Source organism: Mytilus californianus, unplaced genomic scaffold, assembly GCF_021869535.1.
Source record: "Mytilus californianus isolate M0D057914Y unplaced genomic scaffold, xbMytCali1.0.p SCAF_10, whole genome shotgun sequence".
Classification (NCBI taxonomy): Eukaryota; Metazoa; Mollusca; class Bivalvia; order Mytilida; family Mytilidae; genus Mytilus; species Mytilus californianus.
This window is the reverse complement of record NW_026262582.1, coordinates 61,828,691-61,845,438: the sequence shown is the minus strand read 5'-3', so window position 1 is coordinate 61,845,438 and position 16,748 is coordinate 61,828,691. Positions and strand designations below refer to the sequence as shown.

General features: G+C 32.0%; 1 protein-coding gene across 2 annotated transcripts in view; it reads left to right on the top strand.

The window, feature by feature from the left end:
* The window catches only part of LOC127718335 (catenin beta-like), a 36,601-nt gene extending 23,978 nt beyond the window's left edge, over nucleotides 1-12,623 (top strand). For both annotated transcript variants that reach the window (XM_052224331.1, XM_052224332.1), the window contains exons 4-16: nucleotides 515-662; nucleotides 1,097-1,284; nucleotides 1,833-2,137; nucleotides 2,632-2,833; nucleotides 4,345-4,489; nucleotides 5,370-5,473; nucleotides 6,127-6,333; nucleotides 6,854-7,108; nucleotides 7,519-7,680; nucleotides 8,012-8,162; nucleotides 9,206-9,330; nucleotides 9,623-9,749; nucleotides 11,053-12,623. In XM_052224331.1, the coding sequence (XP_052080291.1) occupies nucleotides 515-662; nucleotides 1,097-1,284; nucleotides 1,833-2,137; nucleotides 2,632-2,833; nucleotides 4,345-4,489; nucleotides 5,370-5,473; nucleotides 6,127-6,333; nucleotides 6,854-7,108; nucleotides 7,519-7,680; nucleotides 8,012-8,162; nucleotides 9,206-9,330; nucleotides 9,623-9,749; nucleotides 11,053-11,255 (2,322 nt within the window). In that variant the 3' untranslated portion in view covers nucleotides 11,256-12,623. The remainder of the gene's footprint in view (nucleotides 1-514; nucleotides 663-1,096; nucleotides 1,285-1,832; nucleotides 2,138-2,631; nucleotides 2,834-4,344; nucleotides 4,490-5,369; nucleotides 5,474-6,126; nucleotides 6,334-6,853; nucleotides 7,109-7,518; nucleotides 7,681-8,011; nucleotides 8,163-9,205; nucleotides 9,331-9,622; nucleotides 9,750-11,052) is intronic.
* Nucleotides 12,624-16,748: the final 4,125 nt, after the last annotated feature.

Genomic DNA, 16,748 nt, shown 5'->3' with positions numbered 1-16,748 from the left:
TAAATAATTACTTTAATTGATTTACAAATTACATATTCAAAATGTATCAACATTTAACATAGTGTTATTCAAAGAAAATGAAGTAATATTTTGACATTAAAAATCCATGTGTACAGTGAAGAATATGGAAGAATGGTTACCAATGTGAGGTTAATGTTCCAGTTACTATGAAACATTTAAAATGGTAATTTCATGTCTTTATGCAGTGGCACAAACTATTCAAACTTGATAAAACATGAACTCTGTACAAGTGTTTCTGTTTTGACAAACTGAACTGTGAAAATAAGTCAAGAAACACTGGGAACAAAATGGGAAAAATAGGTGCTTGATATTTGTAAAAAAGGATCACTTAAAATGCAGAAAAAATCAAGGAAAGAAAACAAATGAAAAAAGGGGGGTATCCATTCAGATTAGATCATAACTTTACATGAATATTATATGTAAACACATTTTTGAAGTCTGTTACTTTTTATTATCAGATCATATCTAAAACTTTGACTGTCTTGTCATTTAGGCTCCTTCCATCAGCAGCAAGGGAGGTCACCATGAACCTGAAGACATGAATGAACAAGGGGGAGATAATATGGACACAACCAGGATGATGTTGGACTGGGCTGAACAAAATTACAGCAATCCACAATATACACAGGATCAAGTTGATGGTAGGTTTCAAAAATTTGAAGCAAAGGCAATTGTTAAAAAAAAAATCATTTTTGTAAGATATTGGATCCAGAAAAATGATTTGAACAAACTGCTTACATTCACCTCATGTGAACTCTGATGGTTACTTGTCTCATTGGCAATCATTCAACATCTCTTTATTTTTGTATTTGGGCATTCTTGTTTGCCTTGCCATTTATTTTACTTATGCATGATTATAATATAGAAGTACCTGTTCACTATTTTGTTTCGGAAAGATAGTGCGAGTTGGTAGTGCTTGTGACATGTATTTATTGGAGTTGCTTTTGCAAGATAAAGGATTCTAGATAATGTTAAAACCAAAAATTGTCAACTTTTTATGAAAATTTTAATAAGTCTTATTCTATAAAATCATTTGAAAGTAGAATGTATATATTTTGGTTTTTTTCCTTTGCAGAAGTGAATCAACAATTAAACCAGACTCGTTCACAGCGTGTGAGGGCAGCCATGTTTCCAGAAACCATGGAGGAAGGCATGGCTATACCATCAACACAAATGCACCCCGATCAACCAACGGCAGTGCAAAGATTGGCTGAGCCATCACAGATGTTAAAGCATGCCGTCGTTAACCTTATAAACTATCAGGTAATTTTGGACTTCTTAACCTCAGTTTTTGTTTAAAATTACAATATGTTATCAGAAAACAATTGCCTTAAAGGAAAAGCAATTGTTCAACATGTTCTACTAGCAACCTGATATATTTTGCTGATCTTTCAATATAATACCATGGATTTGGCTGGCCTACAATGATTATATTATAAAGCATAATTATGCTTATAGAGAGTAAAGATGAGAACATGATTCAACAACTCAGAATTAACAAAAAAAGGTCTTGCGTCATCAAGGGAAATCAGGTGTCTTGTTTTATTTTAAAAATACACCTTAAGATGTATTCTATTCTTTTGTTTATTCTTGAGATAAATTCTTTAAAATGTACTATTTAATGCATATGAGTGTAGGGATTTTGTATATGATGAAGTTTTACACCAAATTCCTACCTTAACATTTATAGAAGATTATTGGCTGCACAAGAAATATAACAAATTTATTAAAATAGAAAAAGCTAAATTATAAAAAAACCGAGGAAATAACCAACTGTTAATATTAAAATATGAAATATTTTCTATTATCAGGATGATGCTGATTTAGCTACCAGAGCTATTCCTGAACTGACAAAGCTTCTTAATGATGAAGATCAGGTAGTGGTCAGTCAGGCAGCCATGATGGTACACCAATTGTCCAAAAAAGAGGCCAGTCGCCATGCCATCATGAATTCTCCACAGATGGTGGCAGCATTAGTACGAGCCATGAACAATACAAATGACATGGAAACCACACGTTGTGCTGCTGGGACATTACATAATCTTTCACATCATCGCCAGGGATTACTGGCTATTTTCAAATCTGGCGGAATACCAGCTCTAGTCAAACTTTTAAGGTATAAACCACAGTATTGATAAGATAGCTATAAATTCATTCTCTTTAAAAGGGGATAACAAATTTGCTCAAATTCAAATTCATCACACACTACTGTCTTTAATCAACTTTTGTTTTAAGCTTTTTGCAATTTTTAAAAACCTGGCCCTCGTTTCACAAAAAACTGTCGTAAGTCTTGAACTAGACAGTATCCTTACGACCAATATTAGTCGTAAGAGTTTTTGTGAAATATGGGCCTGTTATTAAGAATCATTCATTTTTTGGGGTCTGCTGTTCATCCTCTCGTGCATTCCTTCTGCATGTTATAATTTTGTGACACATGGCCATCACGAGGTGAGGTTAAATGTAAAGTGAAGGGGAATACTTAGTTTTAAATCCTAGCTCATAAAGATCTAATAAAAAGAAAACAGCTGTCAGATAATATGACAAGTAAAAAGTATAGAAGAGTCAATTCATTCTATTCTGAAATAATGATAACTTTGTCTTGTTTTTCAGTTCACCCATTGAATCAGTTCTATTTTACGCTATCACAACATTGCACAATCTACTGTTACATCAAGATGGTTCCAAGATGGCTGTCAGGCTCGCTGGAGGTCTACAGAAGATGGTTGCATTATTACAGAGAAACAATGTCAAGTTTCTTGCCATAACAACAGATTGTTTACAGATTTTAGCTTACGGAAACCAAGAAAGCAAGGTTTGTCTAAGCCTTATATCCCAAAATAATTTTAGGCTGTCAAATAATGCGACTTTGCTTTTATTACCTAAATGTTCAATTCCAATGAAGGTGTCGTTTGGAGCAGTTTGAACATGGCTTGTAATCAGTAATTTCTACCTTTAATAGCATTGTAGAAGTAATTTTATTTTATCAGCTAAATACAAGAATTTTCATACACCTTATAAAACAAAAATCTTAAGAAAAGCTTATTAAATTTCTGAAGTACCAGTCTTTTATTAGTCCCCTACCGATGAAGTCGAAGGGGACTCTAGGTTTGTACTCCATCCGTCAGTCTGGCAAATCAGCTTTCCACACTTTTTTTCTTCGTTCTTGAAGATATTGATTTGATATTTGGTATATAGTTTTATCATGACAAGTTATAGATCAAGGTCGAATTTTGTTCCGGTCTGATGATTTAGTCCAGAGTTATGGACCATAACTCTGGACCATATCTAATGTTAGAGTACTATGTTAAACCATATTTCTGTACAAAGGGAGATAACTCCTTTTTTAAAAGACATTCTTTGTTAAATTATTTGAGGAATTTTTTGGCAGGTTTGTTTTTTATTTAGTATAAACTAATTTTCTGAATGCTATATATATAAAAAAAATTATGAAGAGAAATCCTTTAATTAGATAATAATCTATTTTTATTAATGTATATATTTCAATACATTACATTGTGTAGATAAAAGTTGTTGACATTTTATAGATAAGTTACAAATCTATATTAGTTTGTGACAAATGAAAGAAAAAATATTTGGAACTATTAATTATATTTGATTATGATTTGAAAATAGATATACACTGTATTACATCATATCTAATTTTAGAGAACTATTAATCATATCTGATGTTTTTTCATCATGCTTATAAGATATTGATTGATAATTGGTATATAATTTTATCATGACTAGTTACAGATCAAGTTCAAATTTTTGTTTCGGTCTAATAATTTTGGACAGAGTTATGGTCCTTGGACTCGAAAAATTCACTCATATAATCAGTTTTCCACACTGTTCTTTAGTCATGCTTGAAGATATTGACATGATATTTTCTTTTTGTTTACACCATGACAAGTTATAGAACAAGTTAGCATTTTGTTCCAGTATAATGAATTTTTACCTGGTAGGGGACTATGTATTGCCATGCAATACTCTCAGAATGCTTGTTTTCATCCTCATATCTTTTTATCATTATATATTTGATATTTAATGAAAAATAACAGACCAGGAATTAAAATATAGGTTTTTGTTTACTCCAACCAATTCATACTTGAATTAAAAACCTGATTTTTTTTACACACAAATTATTCAAGAACTTTACTAATATGGATATTTAATAAAAAAAATTCTGGATAATGTAAATAATTGTAATTTGGTGCATGCATATGTCTTACCTCAGTGATTGAAGCATCAGCTTTAGAGGAAATAATTATTGACTTAATGTATGTGCAATTGATTCATATGTGTGTATAATTTGACTTTCAGTTGATTATCCTAGCCAGTGGTGGTCCAGGAGAACTTGTCAGAATTATGAGATCTTATACCTACGAGAAACTGCTGTGGACCACATCTCGTGTCCTGAAAGTTTTGTCTGTATGTTCTAGTAACAAACCTGCAGTCGTCGAGGCTGGTGAGTATAATGTTAAAGTCTGCTCATATATCTTAACAATTTTATTGAGAAATTAATTTCACCAAGAGATAAAAATTAAAAACAGAATTTCCACAGAAAGAACTTGAATTCAGTATGTTATTGGTTCAAGATTATAAGTTAATGAAAAAGTAATTTCATATCTAAATGATGAATCTTATAAATTGTAAAAGTTTATAAATGAGAATTGGAAACAAATGTAGACTTTTTTTTTGTATTTCAAATATTTAAACGCATGAAGAAAAAATCAGCCTTTTCATCAAATAGCTTTAAACATTTTTACAAAGTTATGAATGCTTGGAATTCATTGAATTTCTCCCCTACACGAACTTAGGAACTGCAAAGCTAGAGTTTAAATGAGTGATCATATAGCAGTTTATAACATTGATTTGACATTTTTATGCCCCATTTATGAGCATTATATTTTTCGGTCTGTGCGTATGTCTGTCTGTCCCTCCGTCTATCCCGCTTCAGGTTAAAGTTTTTGGTTAAAGTTTTTGGTCAAGGTAGTTTTTGATGAAGTGGAAGTCCAATCAACTTGAAACTTAGTACACATGTTCCCTATGATATGATCTTTCTAATTTTAATGCCAAATTAGAGTTTTGACCCCAATTTCTCGGTCCACTGAACATAGGAAATGATCCTGCGAGTGGGAAAATTCGTGTACTATGGACACATTCTTCCTTGTTTCTACATTGACTTCTAATTGAATTGTAGAATAATCAGAATAAATGGATATAATTACTATTTAGTTTCACCATCGTCATAAGGATCGTCCTCGTGATGGAATTTAAAAGCGACTGAATATGTTTGTTACTTTAAAAAAACTATTTATTATATGATTTCTTTTGATTGTTTTCAGGTGGTATGCAGGCATTAGCTATGCATCTAGCTCATCAGAGTCAAAGATTAGTACAGAATTGTTTATGGACATTGAGAAATTTGTCTGATGCAGCCACTAAAGCAGTAAGTTGGTTTACTTTTGATTTTAGAAAGTACATTCAGCATTGGTATGTTTGTACTTGTGTATTACATAAAAAGGATAGCAGGAAATAACAAAATTATTGATCAGTACAACAAACCACACCCACCCAAAAACACCCAACTCCTCCCAAAAAAATACAATCATGAACAAAAAACACATATTCAAGATAGTCTGAATCCGTACAGGAACAAAATGTAGTAGGATTAAACCAGTTTTATGTTTATGTCCACAAATTCCTTCCCTTTGGATATTTAGACCATATGTCACATAAGTTATATGTATATTATAGATAGGTAATTTCATAATATTCAGGCTTGTATTACAACATCATCATTTCCCACATATATTTGTTCAATGGACGTTAAGCAGCCAACAATTAATCAGTCAACATATATTTGCTGTCAAATTATTTACGACCTCTCAAGTGAAAAAAGTATCGGTCAACTTGTATGTATAACTCCTATTATCAACAAGTAAAGAACAAAAATATGGCATTATGGAAAAATCTCTTTATTTTCTTTTGTAACAACTAACATCCAACTCTGAATTTTTTTGAATTTTTCAATCATTTCTGAATAAGATACCTGATAGATGTTTTTGCTGTTATTCATAAGATTGTTATTTGTGATTTCAGGACAACATGGAAACTCTCCTACAAATGTTGGTACAGCTTCTGTCATCCAATGATCTCAACATGGTTACCTGTTCAGCTGGTATCCTGTCCAACATGACCTGTAACAACCAGCGTAATAAGATCATCGTATCACAGGTTGGAGGTATCGAGGCTCTTGTTAGAACCATTCTACAGGCAGGAGATCGGGAAGATATCACTGAACCAGCTGTAAGTACATGTCTTATTTGAAATAGGAAAAATTACAAATGGATCATCATTTAGTAATGAGAAAATAGCATAGTCGAAATAAAGAATTTCATAGATTGCATCAGTCTGTTGGTTAACAAAGATGAAAGCAGTTTCTGAAAGGAAACTTCAGAAATTATGAGAAAATAGATATATTTTGAAATTTCAAAATCTTAATAAAAACTTTGAGTTAATATTATGAAAATAAGGAAATGTGTTGAGATTGCCAATGAGACAAGTATCCACCAAAGACTATTAACTTCATTAACAGTTTGTTTACACTAAAAAAAAAACAAAAAAAACATAACTCTTATAAGAAAAAAAAAGAGAAGTTCATATCTTTACAGAGCATTCGGTTAATGGTTTAAGAGTATAAATGTAGACAACATTGATGGGATCTAAATATTTTACACATTTGAGAAGCTCAGAATTATATTAAAAATCTATATCCATAGAAATTTGATATGTGAATATAATTTCATTTTGTTTCTTGTGTTTTCAGGTGTGTGCATTGCGTCATTTGACAAGTCGTCATCCAGATGCAGAGATGGCCCAGAATGCAGTGCGATTACATTATGGACTTCCTGTCCTTGTCAAACTGTTACATCCACCAAGCAGATGGCCATTGATCAAGGCTGTTGTTGGCTTGATCAGAAATCTGGCACTCTGCCCAGCAAACCATGCTCCACTCAGAGAACATGGTGCATTGCCAAGAATTGTCCACCTTTTGTTGAGAGCCCACCAAGACACACAAAGGGTAAGTTGTCTATTATGAAATTGGCGATAGATGATCTGAGTACTACATGTTCAAAATACTTGTTGGGTTTAACAACATCGATCTTAGTATTTTAGAATTTATTTTTAAAAAAAGTTTATTTTGTCAAGAAGAGTTTTTTGTTGACTTGTGAATTGTAAGAGAAAGGGAACATTCCTTTTTAGTTTCATTGGATACTTTTAAGAGGAAACTTTAATAGCTAGTGATTCAAGCAAACATCATGCCCATGGACATTTGAAAATTGTTTTAAAAAGCAGGATTGTAGCATATTAAATTGTTAATAATTTATATATTAAATAAAAGTATATAAATGTTTATACATCTTTCCACCTGAAACAAGGTACTGTTATAACTGTAAACTTTAAATAACATGACAATATATTTTTCGTCAGAGAGCATCCATTTCCTCAAATGGCCAGGGATCCGGCTATGTTGATGGTGTACGTATGGAGGACATTGTTGAAGGTACAGTAGGAGCTCTCCACATTTTGGCCAGAGAAGGACACAACAGAGCTGTCATTAGAGGGTTGTCATGTATACCACTGTTTGTACAGGTAAGGATTTTACCCTAAAAAACGTCCAGATTTTCAGTTGTCGTGGATGTTCTTTGTTCAGGCAATTTCTGAAAGTTAACTTTCACAACTTGACAGACAAGATGGGACCAAAAATCATGTGTTTCTCCTTTCATGGCACCCCCTTTAAAATTTGGCTGAAAAGGACCCCCAAAATATTATTCCACAATAATTTATATGAATAAAAGATGTAAAAAAAAGCTTTAATTGTAATTGCAAGATGACAACTATTAACATACCTATTGGAATGAAGTTTTCTTAAAAGAAATGTTTGATACATAAGAATGGTAAACATTACTGTCTTGTTTTTCAGCTGTTGTATTCACCTATTGAGAACATACAGAGAGTAGCAGCTGGAGTACTATGTGAGCTGGCAGCTGATAAGGAAGGAGCTGAGCTCATTGAACAAGAGGGCGCCACTGCTCCTCTTACTGAACTCTTACACTCCAGAAATGAAGGAGTTGGTAAGTAGATTTACAAATGACACACATTTTAATTTTGGAAGAATCTCCACATTAGAAAAAAAACAAGGGTTTGAATAAATTTATCATTTGTTTCTGCTTTTAAAAACAAGGGTTTGAATTAATAAATTAATATTTATGAAAAATAAAGCATTCTTTCCCAGATCTCGAAAAAATTTGAACCATAAGTAATCATTATTTCCAGGTAAAACCATGAAGTACATTATTTTTAATCTATGACATGAAATCATACCTTGTAAAACAAGGAATCATCATATGTTTATATAAAATGTACTGCTTATCATCATGTATTGAACATTATCATTATGCTCAACTTTTATACTAATGTTTGCCATGCACATGTTTGCATTTTGGATTTTTATAACAACTTTTTGTTTATGATTTTCTGCGATGAGGGCCTGAGTGTAATACGATAAGTTATATGACATATTGTGTAACCTTCACAAAACATAAGTATTGTTGTTGTTTCATTGTTTATTAACGTCATATTGTGATATGAAACATAAAACATTGCTCTCATAAAATTCAATTCTTGGTTATATTGAATTTCTCTATGTTTCTTGACATACTAAAGTATTAATTCTTAAGCATCGAAGTGATTAACAAGAAGAAAAAAATAGCCATTTTATAAAAACATGTTAGAATGGTTTTGGCTATTGTATAAAAATACCATACAAATTTTATAGGTTTTTCATAATTTCAAAATAACATTTTACTTGTGCTACACTAGAACAGAATTTCTATTCTATCACTGGTCTGTATTAGATGTTGAAAGCAACAGAAGGATGTTTTTCAGAACAAAGGGATTGGGCCTTAATTGTTCCAGGAATTCGGTATTTACACTTTAAGAAAGGGAATTAATGACTCACTTTTCGAGATCTGGAAAAGACTGCCTTATTTCTTTTGGATATTTAAATTCAGTGTTTATTTTTATTTCGAGACTGCACCCATTCCTACCCTCTCTCCCTCATGACAGTGATAATAATAATTAAACTCAGTTGCTTACCTTTGTACTTTTATTGCAGCAACATATGCAGCAGCTGTTTTGTTCAGGATGTCTGAAGATAAACCACAAGATTACAAGAAACGTCTGTCTGTAGAACTGACCAGTTCCCTGTTCAGGGGAGACCAGAATATGCCATGGTCTGAGGTTAGTTGTTAACATGTACTGTGCTGCAGTCTTAATAAAATAGGACAGAATTCACTAATCATTTAAAACTTATAAATTGAAATGGTCTATATGAAATACTATTGAAAATGAAAAAAATTGCAAGGAAAAACTTTATTGAAAAATGTTCTGAAATTTTTTTTTGAATTAGGAAAAGTTATTTTTTTTAAATTTCATGCATCAAAAGAACTTGATTATTTGTTTTATTTTAGAAAAGAAGCTGAAATCTTTTTTATTTTATTTTTTAAATGCAATTTTCGTTTTCTTTTTTCAGCCACCAGGATTTGATGATGTGGCCGGAGGTTTCGGACAGGACGAATCCTACAGGGATCAGATGTATCAACCACCACAACACCATGGTAGTCAAGGCAGCATGCATAGTGGAGGCGACATGAGAGGAGGTAAGGTCAAGGGTCATACAGACGATAGAATATTTAAAAAAATTTAATTATCAGTCCCCTACTGACTAAGTCGAAGGTGACTTTAGGTTTGAACTCCGTCTGTCTGTCCATCCGTCAGTCCGGCAAATCAGTTTTCCACACTTTTTTTCTTCGTGCTTGAAGATATTGATTTGATATTTGATATATTGTTTTATCATGACAAGTTACAGAACAAGTTCGAATTTTGTTCCGGTCTGATAATTGTATGTAGAGTTATGGTCCTTGGACTTAGAAAATTCACTCAAAGAATCAGTTTCCACTTTTTTTTCGTCATACTTGAAGATATTGATTTGATAATTAGTATATAGTTTTATCATAACAAGTTACAGACCAAGTTCAAATTTTGTTATGGTCTGATGATTTTATGCAGTGTTATGGTCCTTGTTTTATATAAATATGTACACAGCTTTATACATGACAAGTATTACTTCAGCAGGAAAAATGTATATTAGATTAAATGGGAGTGTTAGACAGCAAGCAAGCAACAGTGTAGAATTCTAGGTCATTGGAGACAAAAGAGATGCACTTATTAATTTGTTGGACAAAAATGGTATTGCCCTATTTGAGTACAATTAAACATGATTTATATTAGTACACATATATTTAATAAACCAAAATACTAAATTATATACAATGGGACAAGTGAACTTGCAAAATCTTAAATATCTTGACAAAGAGAAACTGTGGAAAGGTTTCTTTTCTTTCGCAATAAATCATCAACTTGAACGTTCAATGTCTTGGAGAAAAAGAGACGCTTTTGTACTGAAAAATTACATTTTACATTCTAGTGAGCATGTTTATGCAATTGGAAGTCATCAAGTTCATATGATGTGAAGTGTACTGTTATATCAACTTCAATCTGTCATAAATATCGTAATGAACTCTGAGGTCAATATATTAACCATACTCATCATAAAGACAGGTGCATGGAGAAAAAAAACACAAACTAAAAAATCTAGAGCTTTATGCTACATGTATAAAGATAAAAACAAGCAAAAGAAAAAGTTATTCAATATTTGAAGCATTAACATTGTAAGGGAGGTAACTGAAATCATACCAGTTAATGAAATTAGGATCGTTTCAGAACTGAGGTCTAGAACATTTTATAACACTTAGAACCAAATACATCTGGTCAGAACTTCACAAGATCACATTGACTTGTGTAAATTTGACAAATTGTTTAAAAGAATTGCTGTTGGTGAGGTATTTGGATTAATTTAGTTTTTATTCAGCATTGTGATGATTTTTTTCTCTTTCATTTAAGGTTATGATCCTCAACTTCCCATTGATTCCATGCAAGGCCTAGATATTGGAAGTCAACATGGCAGCAATTATGGTCCATTGGACAACATCCCTGACTTGGGCCCACAGTCTCATTCTGGACCAGATTTAAATTTTGAGAACATAGAATCAACACTGCCCCCTCAACATGATGGTAGCCATTCGTGGTACGATACAGATTTGTAAATAAACTAATTGTTTTTGATGAATAAGAAATTTGATTGACACAGATTTTAGGAAAAACATCAACAAGTGAACAACATTGGATGATAGTGATCTGTGAAAAAGCACATTAGTGCTGGAACAAATGTAAATAAAACATCCAGGTGACCTGAACAAGCATGTTACTGATAAAGATCTGAGAATATTGTGCCTGATGATATTTTTTTTGTAAATGAATTTTAGAATTAGAATAAAACTGTATGTGCTGTCTGAATTAAATGTTATTTAAAATTAGTTATTTAATTTCCATTATATAGACTATAACACAATCAAATTACATGTATACACAAGTTACCATGGTTACTTGGAAATCATAATGTCAATAACGGAACAAAGTTCTTTTTTTTTCTCATTAAACTCACATTTACATCACATTTCATTTCTTCATACATATCAGCATCATATATCAATCAGAAAAAGATGTAAAAAAAAAAAAGACCACAAATTATTATTTTGTTGCCATGGTGACATGTACTGATTTAAATTATACTTTTTTTTTTATGTTTTATCCATTATTGTACAGGTGTATGTTTTAAATTATACAAGTGATTTTATTAATTTTAACAATAACTGGTCCGTTGTCATTGTTCGTTTTTTTGGACCAGATACAAAATTAAGTTTTGACTGGTTCAAATTCATTAAGGCGATACAGGACTTTTTAATTACGTATGACAGTATATTCTATGATATAGGAAGTGATATTGTATTCTTAAAACTTTGAGATTGGATGGTTATCTTTTTCTCTTGATAGTTTCAGTTTGTATATGAATAATTTTCTTGGTATAATAAGGATAAAAATTAATTTTGATTATTATACTTAATCTGATTTTTTCTCTTTTCGTGTTAATATTTCTATCAACACTTCTTTTGTCTTTCAGATTCTTTTTTATACAAAATAACTCTATCAGTTGTGAGTTTCAGTAGAAGGTTGTAAATAGATATTGGTTTGATGAATAAGAAAAACAATTTTTATAGTAATTTTAGCATTTTAGAAATTTTAGTTATTTTATTTCTATGAAAAAATGCCATGTTGCATAAAATACTTTGCAAAGAGTTTTAAGTCATAGAATAAGAAGATTAGGAATTCATAAGGTATTCGTTCAGATGATACAAATTTTAAAGAGTTTTTTTGTGTATAATAAATTTGGCCATATGAGGAGAATTTGTATTTCTAGATTTGAACAGGTTTAAGGATTACCTAAGTAATTAATGTATTTAGATAAAAAGAAAAGTTGTACCATATTAAAGTCTCATTTTGATATTTCATAAGAAATTTATAATGTACTTATATCTGCATGCCTTTTTCAATAAAGATGGCATTTTTCTATAAAATGAGTTTCTTCTTTCTATTGGTTTTTGCATCAAAGCAATTTTAAATTGCCTTGTGGTAGCATATTCACCAATAAGGCAGGAAGTCTGGAGTTCAATCTAAAGACTTGAACATTGATATTTGCTGATTCTCCCCATGAACAAAGCATTTTGAACTAGCAGTTGGAATAATTTGTATGGGTAGTGTGACACGTCTTCCTTTGGACTATTGTTTGAGAAATAATTCCTTCATGTCACGAGGTGTAAAATATCAACAAATATAATGCCTACCCATGTTAAAATGTGCATAGAGCATGATGTTCGATTCTAATAAGACAGAGTATTTATAGGTCGAACATACGAAAATTCCTTCCCATGAATTATGCACATTACATTTAAATATTACTAAAAGCAGGGTAAATATATGATGTTTTAAGTAACATATAATTACAATTTTATGTAAGCAGCTATGGAAGAATCAATGTTGACGTTCAGCTACCACTGTATGTTAAGTCCGTCAATCTGATATATGTGTATGTGGAATATAGTAACTCGCCGGACATGGCTGTGTATCAATACACATTAAATAAAATATGTGTCCTTGTATCTTATCTGAGAATTTCCGGTGGTTCTCTCCAGGCACTCCGGCATCCTCCACCAATAAAAACTGACTGCCTCGAAATAGCACAACAGTGTTGTAAGTGGCGTTAAAACAATCAATCAATCTGAGAAGTTCTGGATCTTATCAATCCTGTAAGTATATCGATTGATATGAACGTCATATTGTTGGGTATACCAAATTCTCAACGAAACCTCTTTCCAAACTATTACTCGGACTTCTTTTAAACAGGATTTTACTGTGCGTATTGCTGTGTGTTTGTTTATTCCACATTGCCTAGAGGTATAGGGGGTAGGGTTGAGATCTCACAAAACATGTTTAACCAGCTACATTTTTGTGTCTGTCCCAATCCAGGAACCTCTGGACTTTGTAAGTCTTGTATGTTTTTTTTTTTTAATTTTGGTTCATTTATATGTTCGGAGTTTAGTGTGACGTCCATTTTCGCTGAACTAGTATACATTATTGTTTAGGGGTCACCTGACGGAAGCGGGATTTTCTTGCTGTGTTGAAGACCCATTGGTGGCCTTGGGCTGTTTTCTGCTCTTTTGTCAGGTTGTTGCCTTTTTGACGTATTCCCCGTTTTCATTCTCAATTTTGTTTACATCAATTATATCAGTAATTAAAGCTGGCTTCAGATTTGCTGTGAGGCTTCCTACTCAAAAAAGTATAACAAAAAATACAGAACTCCAAGGCAAATTCAAAAAGGAGAACTCCTTAAAAACTGACAATATCACACAACAGAACAAGTTAAAACAACTGCCATATTCCTGACTTGGTACAGGCATTTCCAAAAAAAATATGCTGGGTTAAGCCTGGTTTTATAGCTAGCTAAACCTCCAACTTGTATGACAGTTGTTTATAGTTCAGTTATATGTGGGGTGGGGCAATAGGGGGTCCGTTAACATTTTAACAACACCTCGATTTTGGCAATAACAGTTAACAACAAACATAAAATGCTGATAACAGTTATCACCAATTTTAACTGAATAACAGATAACAGTGGTGTAAAAACTTCAATAACACTTAACAACCATATTAAAAAAGTTATCACCAATTTTAACTGAATAACAGATAACAGTGGTGTAAAAACTTCAATAACACTTAACAACCATATTAAAAAATCAAACAATGTTAAGGTATTTGATTTATCTATCCGAATTTGAGGAATTTTCAAAACAAAACAGTGGGTGTCTTGCAAAAAGCAGGAAATGCTCACTCTTTCCAAGCACCTTAGTGTTTTCATTAAGTTTTGGAATAAGAGAAAATAATTTCAGAAAAGCAGGCAAAATCATTTTGGCGAGGGGTCTGGGGCCGCATAAGGCCCCCAGTAGGTCTTTGCCCTGGTAGGGGGTCCAGGGGGGCGAAGCCCCCCACCCGAAAAGAGATTTATCAAATTTTAAGTCATTTTTCAGGGCCTCCCTGCTCTCAAAAATAGTCATTCATGACTTCAAAATTGATTATTTTTAAACAATATTTTGACTGTAGCCATATTTAAAGTCAGTGTCAAGTTGCATGGCCTGAATATATATTTCTGAACATTTTCCTGTCGGTTGGCTGTTAGAAATGCATTGTTTAACTGAAAGAATCCAAAGATTAGTACTCTATTGTGTTTTTCTTGAATTATTACGTGTATAATAGTTTTAAATAGAATTCATTGATAACATTAATGTATGCTTTATTATTTCAATAAATCGTTGTCAAATCCTATCCCAGCACCCTAACTCCATAGACCACAAGGGGTTTCGAACATCTATTTAGACCAATTAGAATAAAATAATTGACCATGTCCATCGTCAAGAGCCCAAGCCTTTGCATGGTGACCCTTAATCTTTAAATACTGTAATTTTTATAAGGCGCTCGACACCTCGTGATCTGTTTGACTAATACTTTTCTATACTCTTTCTTTTCTGTCCATGTTTATTAATTTAACAAAAATGGTATAGAATATATTTTCATAATTTGCAACATATTAATTACCAAGACTTGCAGATGTTACTGTGTCTTTCAAGTTGTTATGCCTACGGAAAGCGAAAAGAGGTCTTTTATCAAATAAAAGTTTTGCCTCTTTGTCAACTTTTATTTATCCCAGTGTCATAAAATATTGTTCTTTAAGTGTGTTTTCTGTCTTGAAAATACTGCGGAGAATACTAAGTGATGCGACTGTAATACAGGTTTGGGTTTAACCATTAATGTGCCATTTCTTTGTTTTGCATTCACCTCCTGTATAACAGTTTTAATTTCATTTTCTTTATATCCCCTTTTAATAAGGCGTTCAGGAAATAACACATAATAATGTGTTTGCAAATCTACAGGATCGGTCGAACATCACTAAAGCGAAGAATTTCTCCTTAATTATGCCTCTGGAAGTAGAGGATGGATGGCATGAGGACCTCTCTAAGTACTGATAATTTTCATTTTTTTTTCGGAAAAACAGTTAACAGAGACAAATTATGTCAAAAACAGTGAACATATTAAGTGTCAAGTAACAGATAACAGGAATCCCATTTTCATATAAAACAGTAAACAACATTGCCAATTTTAACAGAACAGATAACAAACAGTGGGTTGAAAACAGTTAACAGTTTATACATATTTCAAAAAACAGTTAAGAACACCTTGAAATAGCCCAAAACAGGTTAATCTTTCTACCACTTATCTTTCAGTGCGTTTAACAAGTTCCTTAACTACTATCAAAGAGCTTATCATAAACTATTGTAATAAAACATATGAAAATAGTGGAATTAACTATTTTTGGAGTGTAAAAAATTCTTTCGATGTTTTAGATAAATTACGTGCTTTTGATGGTCCTTTTGATTCTGTTGACAGTTTTGACTTTTCTACTCTTTACACTACACTTCCACACAATCTTATCAAACAAAAATTTGACTATTTAATTAAATGGTCGTTTGGTAAATCTGAATGCAAATATATTTGCTGCAACTCATTTAAAGCCTTCTTCTCTAATGAGAAAGGTAAATATGCTAGATATACTTACTGGAGGTGTGATGAGATGATTGAAGCTGTTAATTTTCTCCTTGATAATATTTATGTACGTTTCGACAGCAAAGTTTATCGACAGGTTGTAGGTATTCCTATGGGCACTAATTGCGCCCCTTTAATAGCAGACTTGTTTTTGTACTGTTATGAATCACAGTTTATGACCAAACTCAGCAAAGACCCGTCTAAATTGCACTTAATTGATAAATTCAACAACACTTACCGTTATCTTGATGATATTTTTTCGTTAAATAATCAAGAATTTTCTCAATATATTGCCGAAATTTACCCAAAAAAACTTACTTTAAATAAATCAAATTTAAACGGAAACAACTGTCCTTTCCTAGATTTAGATATTTCGGTTTTACACGGGAAACTCCACACTAAAATTTACGACAAAAAGGACGTTTTTTTCGTTCCCTATTGTTAATTTTCACTTTTTGGATGATGATGTTCCTTTGGCACCATCTTACGGTGTTTATATTTCACAACTCGTTCGCTATGCCCGTGTCTGTTGTGACGTTTTTGATTTT